Source organism: Colobus angolensis, unplaced genomic scaffold (assembly GCF_000951035.1).
Source record: "Colobus angolensis palliatus isolate OR3802 unplaced genomic scaffold, Cang.pa_1.0 Scaffold17, whole genome shotgun sequence".
Classification (NCBI taxonomy): domain Eukaryota; kingdom Metazoa; phylum Chordata; class Mammalia; order Primates; family Cercopithecidae; genus Colobus; species Colobus angolensis.
In genome coordinates this window covers 5,270,481-5,288,198 of record NW_012114821.1, presented here as the reverse complement: position 1 = coordinate 5,288,198, position 17,718 = coordinate 5,270,481, and the positions used below count along the sequence as shown (strand labels likewise).

The following is a 17,718-nucleotide window of genomic DNA, read 5'->3' as shown; positions in this document are numbered from 1 at the left end:
ACAGCGCCCCTCACAGCAAGGCCAGGGGACCGAGAGACCCAGAGTCGGGGAGGGCAGGACAGCGCCCCTCACAGCAAGGCCAGGGGACCGAGAGAACCACAGCTTCGGGGAGGGCAGGACAGCACCCCTCATAGCAAAGCCAGGGGACTGAGAGACCGATGGCATCCAGAGGGCAGGACAGCGCCCCTCATAGCACGGCCAGGGGGACCCAGGACAGAGCTGACCTGAAGTGGGGCTTGAGGGAAAGAAGAGTTGTGGCCGATGTGCAAGTGACGCATGCTGACTCCTCTCTGCCAGCCTGGGGTATGGGGATGAGACTCCACAGACCACATTCCCGCTGTGCCCGTGGCTGCTGGCAGGAAGCCTCAGGACCGCAGAGGGAGGAAGCAATCTGCTCTCTCCCTGGGCCTCCCCTTGCCCCTCGAGTGTTTTCTGTCCTCAATTCCTGCAGATGCCCCCCAGTGACATCGCACCTCACTTCCAAGACCCCAGGTGCCCCCTTCTCAAAGGGCTGTGGCAGTTCCATAACCCCTGAAACTTCTCTAACGAGATGCCAACCCCGAGGGACCACACTCCTCCCTGCAGCCGCCCCATAACTGGCACACCTCAGTGTCGTCCTCTGCCTGCCCGGGGCCCAGCTACCAACATCACACCTCGGACACAGTTCTCCATAGCGAATCTTCTCTGTTCAGTAACCGGGTGGCTCCTCACTCCTGACCAATGCCAGGAGAACTTTCTCTGCCTCCACTCTCAGTGCCAGTGAGAATCCAGGCAAATGGGGCCCCAAATAACAACCAACTACTTGAGCAGAAATTGGGTCCAGTTACCTCCACAAGAAGGAAACAAAAGCCTCGGAATGCCTGCCCTGCACACGAGCCATGCCGCGCTCCGGCCGTGCAGTCTGGAGGGGGACAGCTTTGAAATTATCACTGTAACAAAGGGGCACCAGGAGGTAACAGCACCATCACCAATGGCCGGGCGCCAGTCATGCATCAGGCATGGCCTCTAACGCTGCTCTTTAGATCACCCTGCTGGGCATGGATTCGATTCCTACTTTATGAAGAGCACTTGGTGCACAGTGAGGCCCTGCCCAGGCCAGCGGAGCCAGCTCGGGACAGAGTTGAGGCTACAGAGGGCTCCGCGTGGCTCCAGCCCGTGCATGTTCATCTCCGCCCAGCAAGTGGACAGCTGGGAACAGGTCTGCAGACAGGGCGGGCGTGGGAGGAGCCACACGCCCCCGATCTCCCCCGCACTAGGAAAGGCTCCAGACATGTCCCCACCACAGAAGCCACCCACAGACAAAAGAGATAAAGACCCAGAAGGAAAACCTCCTGTCGAAGGTTTCTGAGGAACAAAGAGGCGCGTAGTGTGTGGAAAGCCAATCAAGTCATCTTATTTTTCTTTTCTCACAAAAAGAGAAGAATTTCCCTTGTCATCTGAGTCAGCAAACTACTGCATCTTCCCCAGTATTGGATTTCTCGAATCAAATTGCTTCTCCAGGCTGAATGTGAACGTTCCTTCCCTCTGCCTATTAATCACTGGGAAGCCCCTATTGATCCCAGAGCCATCTGGGTTTGTATCGGGAAAACTGTAAAAACTGCTCATTAGTGGAGCCAGTGGGGGTTGCAGAGACAGCTCTGGCCAGGGGCTCCAGAGCCCGGGCTCCAGCAGGCCTCTGCCACGGGCTCCCTAACGGACCTCGGGCTTCCATCTCCTCACATCAGCTGAAGGGATGAGGGCACATCAGGATGCTTTCTCCTTGTTTCTAGAAATTACGTTTCTGAGGGACTCTCCTCATTTCCTTTCAGACTGAAAAACAAAGTACAAAGAAAATCCACACAGAAACTCATCTGTAACTCAGACTGCAGAAGGAACACAGAGGGATGAGCAATGCCAACACAGTATAAATAAGCTTCAATAACAACCTGCAAGAAGACTGGGCTCCACACGATTAAGCATCACTTTGATGATTCACAAGGTTCTTTGGAATGTTTGAAGGAATTAAACAAGAAACAGAAAGTTAGAGACAGGCGAGAGGAGGAGCCAGATACTTGACTTGGGGGCTGCTCTGGGCTGGGATAAACAGGAATGTGCAGCCCCCACGTAACCCCCAGGAAGGAGATGGGGTTGTTCAAAAACCACCTCCTCAAAGCATCCTCGAGGAGAAGTTGTGGAGCCCCCACGTTGGCCATTGCCTGTGGAGCTTTTCCCTGCCCCTCTCGCAGCAAAGCCATGCCATGATCCACATGGGTGCTCTAGCAAGACACAGCCAGAGCTGGCCGCTCAGATCCTCCCGGCAGTCAATCTCCCCAGCAGCCACAGCGTGTGGGTGCTTCGGTGCCAGGTCTGCGGCACCCTCTAAATGCAGTGTCCCTGCAGCGAGGGAGGGGGAGCAGAGCCGGGCATCTCAAAGCATGTAATGAGATAACATCTATTACCATACATTATAAAGAGGTTTATGCATACATGAGGGTTGTCATGAAATTTAATTTCAATGGTTTGATAATTAAGCAAAAAAAAAAACACAATAATTATCATATCTTAATTTTCCAGTAAATGTGCTGGGCTGCCAACACTGTACTTTCCTAGGACAGCTCATGTGGTTTCACTAAGGAGAGACATCCACTGCTTCCGGTTGTGCGTGTAAACTGGACGAGGAGGGAAAGCCGATTCTGGGGACGCAGCTCAAGGAACTGCGGGCAACTCCCGCAGAAAGGCGGGCAGTGGAGAACAGGTGGCTGGTGTGCAGCAGCCCAGTTCCAGCTCCAGCTGACTGCATGCCCCTGGTGGGTCTCGACCTCTTTTACTCATAGGGAAAAATGAGTGCCAAGCCCAGTCCCTGTAGAACTGCCTATGAAAACGGCATCTTTTCCAACACTGCCCTGGGGTAGAAATGCAAGTCAATACAGATGAGCTGCTCGACTGGGAACAGGGCTCTGAATGTCATGACTAACGGCAGGGGCCCAGGAAACAGAATCACCAGGCACCAAGCATCACAAATCACATCTGGCAAACGCAAGGTTAACTAATGGTCCTTAATTACAGAACTGATGCATCGCACATGACACGGAAACGCACAAGCTCAGGGATGAGTCACTAATTTCCAAAGGACCTTTTAAAGGAGAGATTAGGAAGGTGGAAAAGTACTTTCTATATCCAATCGCTTCAATATTCCATCGTAAAATATGAGACTAACAAGATCTCGCTAAGAAATATGATAAGAGTGGCACTGCTAATTTCTAAAAACTCTAATATTCACAGTCTATGAACACCTCTTTCATGCTTACCACCCCACCACACCCACCTCCACCATGCTGCTCCCCCTGCCTGCACTGCTCTCCCTGGCACACTGGCCCTGGTCACCTCCTGCTCACTCGTCAGATCGTGCTGTAAATGAATGTTTATACCCCACAAAATCTACATGCTGAACTCCTACCCTCCACGGTGATTACATTAAAGGGCAGGGCTTCTGGGAGGTGATCAGCTCATGAAAATGGAGTCCACGTGATTAGGATCAGTGTTCTTCTAAAGGAAGTTTGAGAAAAACCCTTTGCCCCTCCCACCATGTGAGGACACAGTGAGAAGCCTCCATCTATGAAGCAGGAAAGGGGCCCTCACCACCCACAGAATCTGCCTAGCGTCTTGCTCTTGAACCTGCAGTCTCCAGAACCATGAGAAATAATTGTCGGTTGTTTATAAGCCACCCAGTCTACGGTATTTTGTTACAGCAGCTCAGCATTTCCATATTCTCATCGCCTCCTCCAGGAAGCCCACCTAGCCACCTTCCTTGGACCCCCAGTCTGGGTTGGGTGCCTTCCTACGTGCTTTGCATTCTCCTCACACTGTATAACAATTGCCTGTTTGTGTGCTTTTCTTCCACACCTAAATGTAAGTGTAGTGAAAACACAAGCAGCACCACACGTACTCAGCAGCTTCACTCCCAGTAGGGCCTGGCACCTGGGAGATACATAGGAAATACTTGGTGAATTAACAAATGAACACCCTGGACATCAAAGGCCCAGTTTGCTTCTCCACCTCACCCTTTCTTCGGCTGGGTGAAGCTGGACTTTACAATCCTGAACCCAACTTACCAAAGGCTGCACAGAGCAGAATGTGGGAAATAAACAGAATTTTGTCCCTGCCCTGGCCTCTCTCACACCATCCCAAGCTTGGCTCCAGCATCATCCCCCCTTGGTGTGTGCAGCAACAGGGCAGAGCCTGGATGTCAGACAGACGGGCTTCCACAAAGTGGCTTTGATCAGCCACTCAGTCTGCTTATCTATAAAATGAGGACACTGTTCCCACATGAGAATATTATGAGGACTGAATGTGACTTCATATGGGAAGTGCTCAGTAAATACTATTTCCATCCTCTCTTCCCCCAGGAAGCATGTTGCTCCTCCTCGTGCTGTTGGGGACACATTTCTATCCATAGCTCTTGCACTGGGTGAGATGAGATCACCCCTTCCTACTAGGAGGGAGGAGAGGCAGCAGGCACCACAATTATCTAACTGGGGTTGGTCTCTCTCTTAGATTGCAGGCCACCTTTGAATGCCAGTTCTGCAAACGGCAGCATCAAAGCCATGTTAATTCCAGGAATCTGGCTCTTTCTTTAAGAGGAGGCTGTGCTATCTGCAGAGGAAAGTTCTGTGCACCTGCCTCCCTCTCAGGTAGCAGTGAGAGCACAGCTTGCCGCTCCCGCTGAGAGAGATTAAGCTGGAGTCTCAGCCCCACTACTGTCCGCACCTCCAGGCAGAGTCCATGCCCTCCCCACTCCAGAGGGCAAAACACAGGCAGAGGAAGCTTCTTCAGATTTAGCACAGCCTGGGGGGTGGCAAGGGTGCCTCCTCGTAGGGGAAGGGAAGAGCCAGGAGAGGGGTGTAGCTCAGGACTCTGGGAAGGAACTGGGTACTCAAGAGACAAAGCCTGGATGGATAGGGACCAGGTCTGAGGTCTGTAAGGTGCTGCCCAGCGTTGCGAAGTAAGGTACAACCATTTCCCTTCCTCCACCTGCGCTGCTCCGCACAACCCCTCCACAGAGGCTGAGTGTGCATCTGACCCCCAGGAGGCTGGTGAGGCACTGAGAGAGGTTTGGGAAAGGGAAGGGAAGGGAATTGTGCATTCTAGGGCTCAGGGCTCAAGCCTCCCAAACAGGCACTCAGGGCAGAGTCACAGGGATTCATGGGTGTCTACAGCAGTGGGCACAGCGGGGGGAGCACCTAAGATGACTCCCTAGACAAATGTAACCTCACGACCTCTAGTGCACCCACCGCTCCCGCCCAGCCCGGGACAGCAAGATGCCCTTGTCAGGCAGAAAAAGGCAGCTGCGCTGGCTGGGTTGGACACTTGTCCCAGTGCATTGCCACTCCCCAGCGAGAAGGGGCCCTTATTTATTCTCCTTGGCACGCCTAAAGCCTGATGCGGGGCTTACCACACAGCAAATTCCTGAAGTATCAATATTTATTGAATGAATATTTTATGAATAAATAAAAGAATAAGCGAGTTAGAAGCATTCAGAAATGAGAATTTAAGCAAAAACTTAATAACAAAAAAGCCTGAAGCACAAGACTAAATTGTGATTATTTGCAGCTGGGATTGTTAATGTCATCAGCCTTGCATTGCCAAGAATGAGTCAAGCTTACTATATAGGACAAGCTTAGCAATTTATAATTTCTTTAAAGTGTTTTATACTAGTGTCATAAGAAGACCAGATTTATGTTCTCTGGGATCTTGGACTACATCAAGGCATTTAGACAAGAAAGAGTAGTCCGAGGGCCAACAGTTCTCTATGCAGCCGCACTGGACCCAGCACTGCCAAAGGCGTAGACCCCAGGGGATGCATCGGTGCTCCCTGAAGGCACCTGTCCTCACCCTTAGGAACCTGAGGTGCCGCAGCATCCAGCCACAGCCCTCACAGCTCATATACACAGAAGCGTACACCGGCCCCACGTGCATACCCACACCCAAGTGACAAGTCCTGTCCAGTGGATCTTGGGAAGGAGGGTTCTATGGCACCTCTCAAAGGCAGGCCATAAATGCCCCCCAAGTCATTGAATCTCTAGCTTCCAGCAGCCCAAGCAGGACCTGGTACAAGGTTGCAGGGCCTGGCTTGACATTCATGCTTGTCATTAACAATAATCACATTAAATATGAATACCCTGGAAGCCACCTCACAGTGAGTGCATCAGCATGGAAATGAATAAAGTGGCATATTTACACAATGAAATATTAATAGCAGCTCAAATGAAAGAACCAGATTTATATTTAGCTCCAAAGAATAATGCTAATTTTTAAAGTTTTAAAAGGACACATATGATATGGAACCACTTATGTCATTAAAAAAAAAAAAAAAACTCTCGGCCAGGCCCAGTGGCTCTTGCCTATAATTCCAGCACTTTGGGAGGCCGAGGCAGGCAGATCACAAGGTCAGGAGTTCAAGAAGCCTGATCAACATAGTGAAACCCCATCTCTACTAAAAACACAAACATTAGCTGGGTGTGGTGGCGGGCGCCTGTAATCCCAGCTACTCAGGAGGCTGAGGCAGGAGAATCAATTGAACCCAGGAACTGGAGGTTGCAATGAGCCGAGATTGTGCCACTGCACTCCTGCCTGGGTGACACAGTGAGATTCCGTATCAAAAACAAAAGAAAACAAAAAAACTCTCAAAATAATGTTTGGTTGGAGATATATGTATGTACAATAAAGTAGTAAAACATGGATGTGCAATGATACTATCACCTGTAAGAAAGAAATTACCCTGAAGAGGAAGGAAAGAGAAAAGAAGATGGGATGAGGTGGGCAGAAGAGAAGAGTTTAGCTATTTTTATTTTTATTTTTCCCAACACTTTCTTCTAAAAAATTTCAAATATAAGGTGAAAAAAATTTACACTGAATATCCCATATGCCCATTAAGAGACGCTACTGTTAACATTATACTATATTTGTATTAGCACCTAATGTATTCATCTGCCCATCTATTAATCTGTCAGATATTTTATAGAACTCAAAGACTATTGTAGATATCATGCCCTGACCTCAAACCCTCCAGTGTGCATATCATTAACAGAGCTCAACACTGGTTTAGTTTTTTCTTCTGATATAAAGCTGATACATCATGAAATGTACAAATCTCAAGTGATTATTTGCTGAGTTTTAACAAATAAATACACGTGTGTAACTCAAAACCCTATTGATATGTACAACATGACCGTCACCAGAAAATTACCCTTATGCCCTTTCCCGATCAAACCCTGTTCCAATCTCTCCAGAGGGAACCAATGTTCTGAGTTTTTCCATCATAAACTGGTTCTGCTTGTTCTATAGGTTGGTGTAAAAGTAATGGTTGTTTTCACCATTAAAAATAATGGCAAAAGCCGCAATTACTTTTGCAGCAACCTACAGCATTTCACATCAATGGGATCACATGGCATATGCACTTCGGGTAAGACTCCTTTCACCCAGCATCCTGTTCCTGAGAGTTGCCTGTGCTGTTCTGTGTATGAGTAATTCCTTCATTTTTGTTGCAGAGTACTGTTCCGTTTGTAAGAAAACACCATCATTTGTTTATCTGTTCTCCTGTAATGGACACCTGGCCTCTGTTTTCTGGCTAGGAACACTGTTGTATAGGTCTTCGTGTGACCACATGTTTTATATTATCCCTAAATAAATAGCTAGGGTTGAAATAGCTGGGCAAAGGGTAAGTGTATGTTTAATTTTATAGGATAGCCCCAGACCTTTTTCCAAAGCAGCTGCACTATTTTCTATCCCCACCCACAAGGCATGAGAGTTCCAGTTGCTTCACACCCTCACCAACATTTGGTGCTGTCTTTAACCATCCTGATGAGTGTGTCATGCTGTCCCATCGTGGTTTGGACTTATATTCCACCACTGATTGATAATGTTAATGTTGCCATTTAAAAAAACATTTTATTTCCTTAAAACAAATGAAAGAGGCAGAGAGAGAGAGAGAAAGATATGGGGCAAAAAAAAAAAAAAAAAAGCAAAATCTAGGATGTGGGTATGCGAGGCTCAAAGTTATTTTCTGTATGTTTGAAGTCTTGAGCAATTAAAAATAAAAATATTATTCCATCTACAACTCCATCTGTAAGTGGATGTCCCTAGAACCCAGGCTGGGCTCGGAGGCACAGCTTCTTAGTATGGAGGGAGGCTGAGTGGGGAGCGGGTCAGGGGCCCATGGAGGGGCTCCACCATGGAAGGACCGCATCACCCCGGAGTCACTGAGCTCCACCAGCCTCCAGACATGCCCTGGCGGCCCTGGCTTCGCTCCTGACCAGCTCTCACTTCTGCATCAGCCTTCACTCACCTCTGCTGGTCCAGGGGTCTCCTGAGGCTGACCCTGGCCAGCATTTGGTAGTGCCACCTCTCTTTGCCCTCCAGAGACTGGGTTTGAGTGACTGTGCTCCCCTCCTGAAGGTCTGAGCCTGGCCTGTCTTTCTGTAGCATTAATTCCTCAAAGGAATCCCTAGTGATGCTGACATGCAGTTCCCAAACTGATGCCAAATATTTCCAGATACCACCTTTTTTTTTTTTTGAGACGGAGTCTCGCTCTGTCGCCCAGGCTGGAGTGCAGTGGTATGATCAATCTCGGCTCACTGCAACCTCCACCTCCCGGGTTCAAGTGAGTCTCCTGCCTCAGCCTCCCGAGTAGCTGAGATTACAGGCATGTGCCACCACACCTGGGTAGTTTTTGTATTTTTAGTAGAGATGGGGTTTCACCATGTTGGCCAGGCTGGTCTCAAACTCCTGATCTCAGGTGGTCCGCCTGCCTCGGCCTCCCAAAGTGCTAGGATTACAGGCATGCGCCACCACACCCCGCCCAGATACTACTTTCTTAAGAATTTAACAGCAAAGATGCCCAGATGCTGCCGGGTCCTCAAATGCGGGCTCCGAAAGCACATGTTGTTACTTCCTCAGACGCCACTCGGCTTTACCTACTTTGCCCTTAGCTCTAATTTAAAACCACTCCAGATTCTCCCACCAAACTTGAATAACCACTATGATATCTCTGAAAGTGAGACAAACTGCCCGTGCTCTCAGGACCCAGAGTGGATTAGCTCCACACCCTCCCAAGCAGGGTGGTGAAGGCAGAGGGCGGCCTGCGGCGGCACAAGGGGCCATGGGGCACTTACCGCTGGCACTCGCCGGCATGCAGGATGAGCGCCTCGCTACTCCTGGTGCTGATGGTCAGCTCATGCTCGGTGGAGTTGAAGACGTCCAGGAGCAGGTGACACTGCCGGGTACTGTGTTAAAGACAAAAGAAAGTTCAGAATCTTCTGACAGCCAAAGAGGAGTGACTTTTCCTTTTTCTCCTCTCCAGAGATTTCCCGCAACTTAAGAGGGGCAAAGTATATCGAAATGCCAAGTGCTCCTGGGCTCAGAGGATTATGGAGACTGGTTCTGAACACGAGTGTGAACTCTAAGGAGTGGGTGTCGGCATCAGGTTCTCCTTGGGCCCGGGGTCCTGGGGACATGTGCTCACAGCCCAGCCATGCTTTTTACCAACCAAGTGGCCTTGGGAAGGTAACCTCAATTCTCCACACCTTGACATACACTGACGACTGGAACACCTGACTCTAAAGTCTGATCATCCCTGACTCTAAAGTCTGGTCATCTGCGGAGAAACGCAGGCATACAGTGCCATTCGAGGGTGCTGTGTCCAAGTCAGCATCCTCAGTTACCAGGTTCCACACTGGGCCCCAAAGCATGGCGATGCGTGTCCTGCTTGTGTGTGTGTGCACACCCAGTGTGAGCTTCTCCCATGCGGGCACCTCTAGAACTGGGGCAGACGCTAGGGGGTTATTCACCACCCTCTGAAGCCTCTACTCCTTTGTTTCCTCTCCTCTAGAGGTGACAAGTAAAATGCTCAAGTTCCCATTGTTCCTTGCAAGGACTGGTCCATGTGGTGAAGTTCTAGCCAGTAAGGCACAGGCCCCTAGAGACTTTCCTTCCCAAATACAAACACGATGTCCTGGGAGAAGGCTTTTACCCTTCCGCCTTCCTCATTCCCCTTCCTTCCTCCCTAGAAGCAAGCAGGATGTCCAGAAGCTCGGTAACCATCAGGGACACTAAGGACAAAAACCACAGGCTGTGGATGGCAGAGCAGGGTCGGGGGTGCTTGAGAGCCACATCCTTGAGTGGTCGTGGCAGCCCTGCACTGCCAGCCTCCCTCTAGCTGTGTGAGCTCCATGTGCAAAGTGGAAAAATCCAGCCCCACACGCGCCATCTGTGTCCGTCATCATCTGATAGGTTAACGTTACAGTTGAATACTTGCCGAAAACTCATACGGTATCTCAGACACCAAGTATCACAGTCAGCACATAACAGGTCATCAATAAATGTCTGCTGAGCTCAGTGGACGGCTGCACCCACGACAGGACAGACAGAGATGACAGCAACTGAACAGAGGTCATTATTCTTGGAAGAGCAGGGTAAACAGTTTTCATGGGGGGAGAAAACTAAGAGAAAAAGATCTGTGCTCTGGGTCATTATTAGCCTAGTGTGACTTCAAAACATGGCCTTCCAAAGGGCATTTGAATTCTCAAATGTATTTCTCCAAGTAGGAGGCAAGGCTTCGCTGGCTGTTAAAGGAAAGTCTGGTCAAAGGAAAGGGACAATCGCCTGTGACTTCATCACAACAGCCTTGGGGGTAGTCCGTGGAGCCCCATCTGCGCTGGAGACAGAGGCTCAGGAGAGGACAGGCATGCTGCTGTGATGCCTGAGGCCCTGGATGCAGAGCTCGAAACCCTTAGCTTTTCCCGATAGATGTGGACCTCTATTCATTCCAAAGCCACACACATCCTCAGCAATTCCCAGAGAGGAAAAGTGAGGCACAAGGGGTGCAGTGACAGGCCCAGAAATTCACGCACACACATATACACTCTCACACACATGCGCACGCATGCACACACAAGTATGACTTTGTCAAAAGGACACAGGGCATCTGTGAAATATCAATGTTTCAGAACATGGGCGTGTGACCTGCTCTCGGGGGAAAGTGGCAGCATGTCACCATTTCTTTTTCTCTCTCTTTTTTTTTTTTTGACAGAGTCTCACTCTTATCACCCAGGCTGCAGTGCAGTGGGACAATCTCGGCTCACTGCAACCTTCACCTCCTGGGCTCAAGCAATTATCCTGCCTCAGCCTCCTGAGTAACTGGGATTACAGGTGCCTGCCACCATGCCCTGGTAATTTTTATATTTTTAGTAGAGATGGGGCTTCACCATGATGGCCAGGCTGCTCTCAAACTCCTAACCTCAGGTGATCTGCCCGCCTTGGCCTCCCAAAGTGTTGGGATTACAGGTATGAGCCATGGCACCTGGCCGCATGTCACCATTTATATCACGTAGCACAGCGTCAACAGGGTGCCGCACACCTTGAGATGACAGCTCCCATCAGTTGAGTCTGAGTTTTCTGGGTGGGGCTGTCTTCCCCAGAGGTTTGGCGCTTGGAAAACATTCATTAGCTCTGACAGCTGCCTACAAGAGGCCTCTTCACTCAGCTCACAGAAAAATGAGCTTCCGAGAATGAAGATCTATTCCTCTGTTGTCATAACTTCATGAAATCTTTAATCACAGCAAAATCTTTCATCAGAAAAGGGAACTCGTAAAACATTTATCAGAGGAGGAAAATTGAAGTGATTTTTTAAAAGCCTGGAATAAAAGGTTCAAATATATTTTGTTTTCACTCATAGAATAGAGTGCTTAGGAAACGGCACAGGAATGAGCAGCATCGATACACAATGCGTTTCTGTCCTCTTGCTCTTCTTTTTTCTGACTCACTGTCTGAGTGTGGGGGCGTCTGGATCTAGTGTTTCTATTCCTTCTAATTGTTGACATGATGATGTATTGGTGGAGCTTGGCTTCCTATCTGTTATTCATAAGTTTCCTTTCCCAGACTGCAGCAGCAGTTTGTGCCATCATAATGTCATTTATTCTATGCACCTTTCCATATGGCTTTGGATGCTTGGTTTTAAGGCTGATGCTCTGAGCATATAGTTTACCTTAATTCTTGTTTGCTTTTCGGGTTTGTTTGTTTACTTTCTGGACACATCTATCTGAAGTATGGGAAAATCCAAGAAAGCTTCCCGGAAGAGCTGAGACCAGGGCGAGTCTCTGAAGGGGACAGACACATTTGCCTGGCTTAGAAGAGACAAGGGAACAAAGCCCCGGCAGCATGGAGGGGCCCAGTTATTTTGGGAATCTGGAGTCATGTTGAGTGTGGGAGACCAGGCTGCCAGGTGAAAAAAAGAAGTCCTTTTTCAGCAGAGAAAGCAGTTATGTATTAATAAAACCACTTTGATAACAGTGAGTGGACACTGTTTCCTCAGCCCCAAATTGGATATTTTATTAATTATTTCATCCAACAAATACCTCCTAAGGAACTGAATGAGAAAGACAAGATCCCTACATTCGTGGCTATTATACTCTTGTGAGGGAAAAGGGCAGGACTGACGAGATTGTTTTAAAAAATAAAATTTGCTGTCATTTTTTATAAAATTATAAAAAAAAGTTGAAAAAGATTGTTGAATAAAAGATTAAGATACACAATCAATACCAGTCCTAGACATCAACTAAAAACAATTACAAAACAAACTTTTTGAGAAAATACATTTATAATAGCAACACAGTCCACAATGCAGGTAGAAATAAATCTAACAAAATATACGCATGATATTTACGTAAAAAAATTATAAATTCATGGAACAATATTAACGAAGAAAAATAAGTGTAGAGATGTACAGGCTGAGTATCCCTTATCTGAAATGTGTGGAACAGATGTGTTTCAAATTTTGGTTTTTTTAGATTTTTGAATACTTGAATTATACTCATGAAGTGAGCATCCCAAATCCAAAAATCTGAGATGCAAAACACTCCAATGAACATTTCCTTCGAGCATCATGTCAGTGCTCAAAAAGTTTTGAATTTTGGAGCATTTCAAGTTTTGGGATGCTCAACCCACGTTATGTTCAAAGATGGAAAGACTTAATATTTTTAAAGAAGTTATCTCTTTCCAAATTTCTATAAACTCAGTGCAACTCAATAAGAAAAATCCCAGCAGTTTTGTTAAAACAATGATGTGGGAGGTTTCTGGAAGGAATCTGGCCTACTAGATGTCAGGAATTGTTATAAAGCTGTAATCATGAAGACAGTGGCACTTGGGGCAGTGACAGAGAAATACATTAGTGAAAGAAAAGATAGCCACAAAGCAGACCCATGAATATAAGGAAACTGGAGAGATGATTGTATTAGTGGTGTTGATTAATTAGGACAAGATTCATCAAATAGTGCTGGGAAAAATGATTAAGAAGGTAGACAGAAAATTAGATCCCTACCTCACATCATATATAAAAATAAATTCCAAACAGAATGAATAGCTAAATATACAAAAACAATATTTAAAAATCTTTAGAAAAAATAAAGATGAACAGTTCATGACCTTGGAAAAAAGAAAGATTTCTCAAATGAGTTACAATACATATAAAATATAAGGGAAAATAATAAAATGTTTGGCTGCATTAAAATTAAGAATTTTGGTACAATGAAAAACATCAAAAATCAAAGCAAAGACAAGCTTCATTTTTAATGTGTTGCAAATATATTTTCACAGGCATTTGCAACACATTAAATTGACTAAGGATTAGAATTCTCAATTTATAGAGAACTCCTATAAATCAATAAGAAAGAAATGATCCAATAGAAAATCAAGCAAAGGACAAGAACCAACAATTTAAAGTAGGGGAAACCCAATGACCAATAAACAAGAACAGAAGTTCAATCCAACTAGTAGTTAGAGAAATGGAAATAAACCCAAAAGTATTGTTTCTCACCCAACCTATTGGAAATATTTTTAAAATGTCCCAGTACCAAGTGTTGGTCAAGCTATAGATCAATAGGCAATAAGGGAATTCTTGTCACTGCTGGTAGGGATACAAATTGGTACAACTCCTTCAGAGAGAAAAAGTTTGACCTAACAATTCCATTTGTAGCTGCCTATCTTGCATCAACACAGAGTTTGGCAAAAGGGCACATTCGAAAGTGTTCAATGTAACATTGTTTATAAAAGTAAAGAACTGCTTTTAACTAAGTGCACATCAACTGGGGAGTAGGTGCAGACATGCAATGGGCGAGTTATATGATGGAAACCTATGCAGAGGTGACAATGAATTTAAAAGAACTATATGCCCCACTACAAAGTTCAAGTTAAAACTGCTGGGTAAATAAGTTGCAGAAGATATCATACAATATATGTACATCAAATTTTTAAAATATGTTTTAAAATACTTGATATTGTCTATAAACATCAAATTTAAGAGTGGTCATTCCTGCTAAGAGAACAAGAGACACAGTGTGGAAGAATATACACAGCTTTAACAGCATATTTTTATTTCTTTAAATTAAAAACATAAAAGCAAATATAGTGAAATATTAAAAATGGATGAGTCTGTATGGTAGATAAATTGATACCTCCTAGACCTTTATTTATGTTTCTTTTACTTGAAATGTCTTATAAAAAGTTACTTTTAAAGTCACTTAGAATACTGTGTTAGCCTGGAATCCCCCCAGAAAGTAGAGCCTGAGAAGAAGGGTTTGCATAGAGCTAGTGCTTAGGGAAGGGATGCCAGGAAGCAGGTAGAGTGGGCAGAGTGGCGCAGCAGAGGAAAAGGCGACGACAGAGGGCACGTTGCTATGCGTCACTGAGCTGGCGGCCTTGTAGGCAGCTGGGGCTCAATCATCATCCTTCTGTGGAGCCGAGGGGACTGTGCTTCACACTGTGTGCCTGAGGCACAGAAGAGGAAATAATTGCTCTCTCAAGTCTTTCCCTCACTAGTCAAGCTTTCTCCCAAAGGCGTCAATTCTCTCACACTTCATCCAAGCATTGTGCAGAGAGACTACCCATGGCCACCCAAACCTACAGCCTCGGAGAAGGCAGTTAGAATATTCCAGAAAGCAAGAGACGCTCAGCATCGCTAAGATAAGGTGCTGTCAGGTGACACCTGCATAAATTTGGTTGCCATGACAATAGCTAGTCTAAAAGTGGGCTACTATATGAGGCAGGGCAGAAGACATGTATGACACAAATATTTTTTTAAAATTAAGTGAATCTCTTGACAACATTAACAAAGATGTTTTAAAATGACTTCAGATTTGATGGCAAACAAGAGCCTTTCTGAAGAAATGATGTTTCAGTTAGGAATCCAACGACAAGAAAGCAATCATGTGATGGTCTTGGAGGATAGCTTTCCAGAGAGAATGAGCAGTTAATGCAATCGTAAGCCACAGTGTGATCAAGGAACAGAACAAGCAGAGAGGGGTGTAGGAGTAAAAACAGAGGAAAGGTCATGGGGAAATACTCATATTTCATTCCAAGCATAATGGGAAGCTATTTTGAGAGTTTTAAGCAGATGAGTGACATGAATTGGTTTGTGTTAAAAAAAAAAAAAAAAAAAAAAAGAAAGGTGAGTTCCAATTCTGGAAAAGACGGAGTAAGCACAATCTACCCTGTCTCTCCCACTGAATGCAACTATAAATCATAGATAGAATGCACTGAGCTGAAGATGAAGACTCAAAAAATAAATGTTAGAAGGTGGATCACAGTAGGAGCCAGAAACAAGTTATTCTGAACTGGCAGTGAGCTGCATCTCTCTCCAGTACCACCTGGCCTCAACTGAAAGGCAGCATGGAGTCCAGAGGCATGCCCTGGGTATAGCCAGACAGAGCTCGAAGGGCAGCCTCTCTTCCTGGTCCAACAAATGGGAAAAGGCACTACGAAGGGCCACAGAAAGTAGGAGAATCCTTGAGTCTTTTCCTTTTTTTTTCCCTTTTCTCCCAGCCCAGCCTCAAAGCAAACCACAGGAGATAATGACAACAGAGCAGTCTTGGTGGGACAGGCCACACACTTCCCTGATACAAACCACCTCACCGACCCACAGAGCTGAGGTCCCAAAACCATGGGGCCAGTTTGCCTCACTGTGATTTCCTTCTCTGTGCCTCTGGACAGTCAGTCCTCCATGTAGACACACAGAAGGGGCGGCTCTCATCCTGGCTTTGTAGCAGGCACATAGGGACAGGAGTTCCCAGTACCTTGGGAATATTTCAGAAAGGAGAATGATTCAGAGAGCAAATAAAGCCATGCATGACCTCCTAAGCTCACCAGGGAGCTGAGCTTGAGAGAATCAGATCCTCAAGAGCAAACCATGGGCTTTGATAATCGTTCCCCAGGCAAGAATGCTGACGGGAACTCACATGAGGCTGATCCAAGGAGCACCACAAATGCTTTGAAACTGGAACTGCAACACAGCCTGCAAAAGGTACGCTGCATTAAAAAAAAAAAAAAAAAAAAAAAGTACCAACACTTTCCTCAGTATTCAAACAAGACCCCAATGGCTCCCAATATTACAGTCAAGATGTCCAGAATACGATCTAAAATAACTCAACACAGAAAGAATAAGGAAAAATATCAAGTCACGAGGAAAAAGCAAATAACAGACAATAACTTCAAGATGACTGTCTTATTAGAAAGAGACTTTAAATGCATTCCAAGAAGTGACCATACTTGAAACAAGTGAAAAGATGGAAAAGCTCAGCAAAAAAAAAGAAGATATAAAAAAGAACCAGAAAAACTTAAGCAAAAAAAAAAACGAAAGAAAGAAAAGAAAAAAAGAAAAATTCACCAGATGGTGAATTATCTTAATAACTGAGAGGACAAGTACACATAAAGTCAGAAAGAATATAAGATAAACAAAATTACCATTGACCACCCAGACCTCACTAATACTGAGAGAACATTCCACCCAAAAGCAGCAGGATATTCACTACCCAAGTGTACATGCAATATTACCAACAATCACATTCCAAGACCACGGGTCAGGGAGGGGGACTCTAACAACTGTAAAATGAAAATCACACAACGTGTTTTTGGGACCACAAAGGAATTAAACAAGTCAATATGAAGACAGATTAACAAATCGTCCAATGGAAACAACAGGGGAAAAAAAACACTCTTAAGGGACAACAAAACCTCTAAAAATCACGTCACAGGAGACTAAGAAGCAAAGAAGAAAATAACGTGCCATTTTTACATAAATAATGGCCGCACCCCCCAAAAAATTTGGCAAACGATATAAACAGAGTCAGAACCCAAAAAGGGTTTTGCTTTTGTTGCTGTTGTTATTTTGTTTGTCTGTTTGCTTTTGAGACAGAGTGTCGCTCTGTCACCCAGGTTGGAGTGCAACGGCGTGATCTCGGCTCACTGCAGCCTCTGCCTCTGGCTTCAAGCAATTCTCCTGCCTCAGCCTCCTGAGTAGCTGGGATTACAGACACATGTCACCACACCCGGCTAAATGTTTTTTATGGTATTTTTAGTAGAGACGGGTTTTTGCCACGTTGGCCAGGCTGCTCTTCAATGGCTGACCTCAGATGATCCAACTGCCTCTGCCTCCCAAAGTGCTGGGATTACGGGTGTGAGCCACCATGCCAGGCCCAAAACCTATTTTTTTAAAACCTTGCCTAGAAACATAATAAAACTGCAGAAAGCTAAAGAACAGAAGCCACCTGGAAAGCTGCCAGAGCAAATAATGCATCCTGCAGAGGGGAACAACGCATCCTACACAGGAGACAATGCATCCTACACACGGGAGACAATGCATCTACACACAGGAGACAATGCATCTACACACAGGAGACAATGCATCCTACACAC

General features: G+C 46.0%; 1 protein-coding gene across 1 annotated transcript in view; it reads right to left on the bottom strand.

Annotated features, from left to right (window-relative positions):
- The window catches only part of TRAPPC9 (trafficking protein particle complex 9), a 727,471-nt gene that overhangs the window by 246,941 nt on the left and 462,812 nt on the right, over positions 1–17,718 (bottom strand). The window contains 1 exon segment of the mRNA XM_011938129.1: positions 9,150–9,260. Coding sequence (XP_011793519.1) covers positions 9,150–9,260 — 111 coding nt within the window.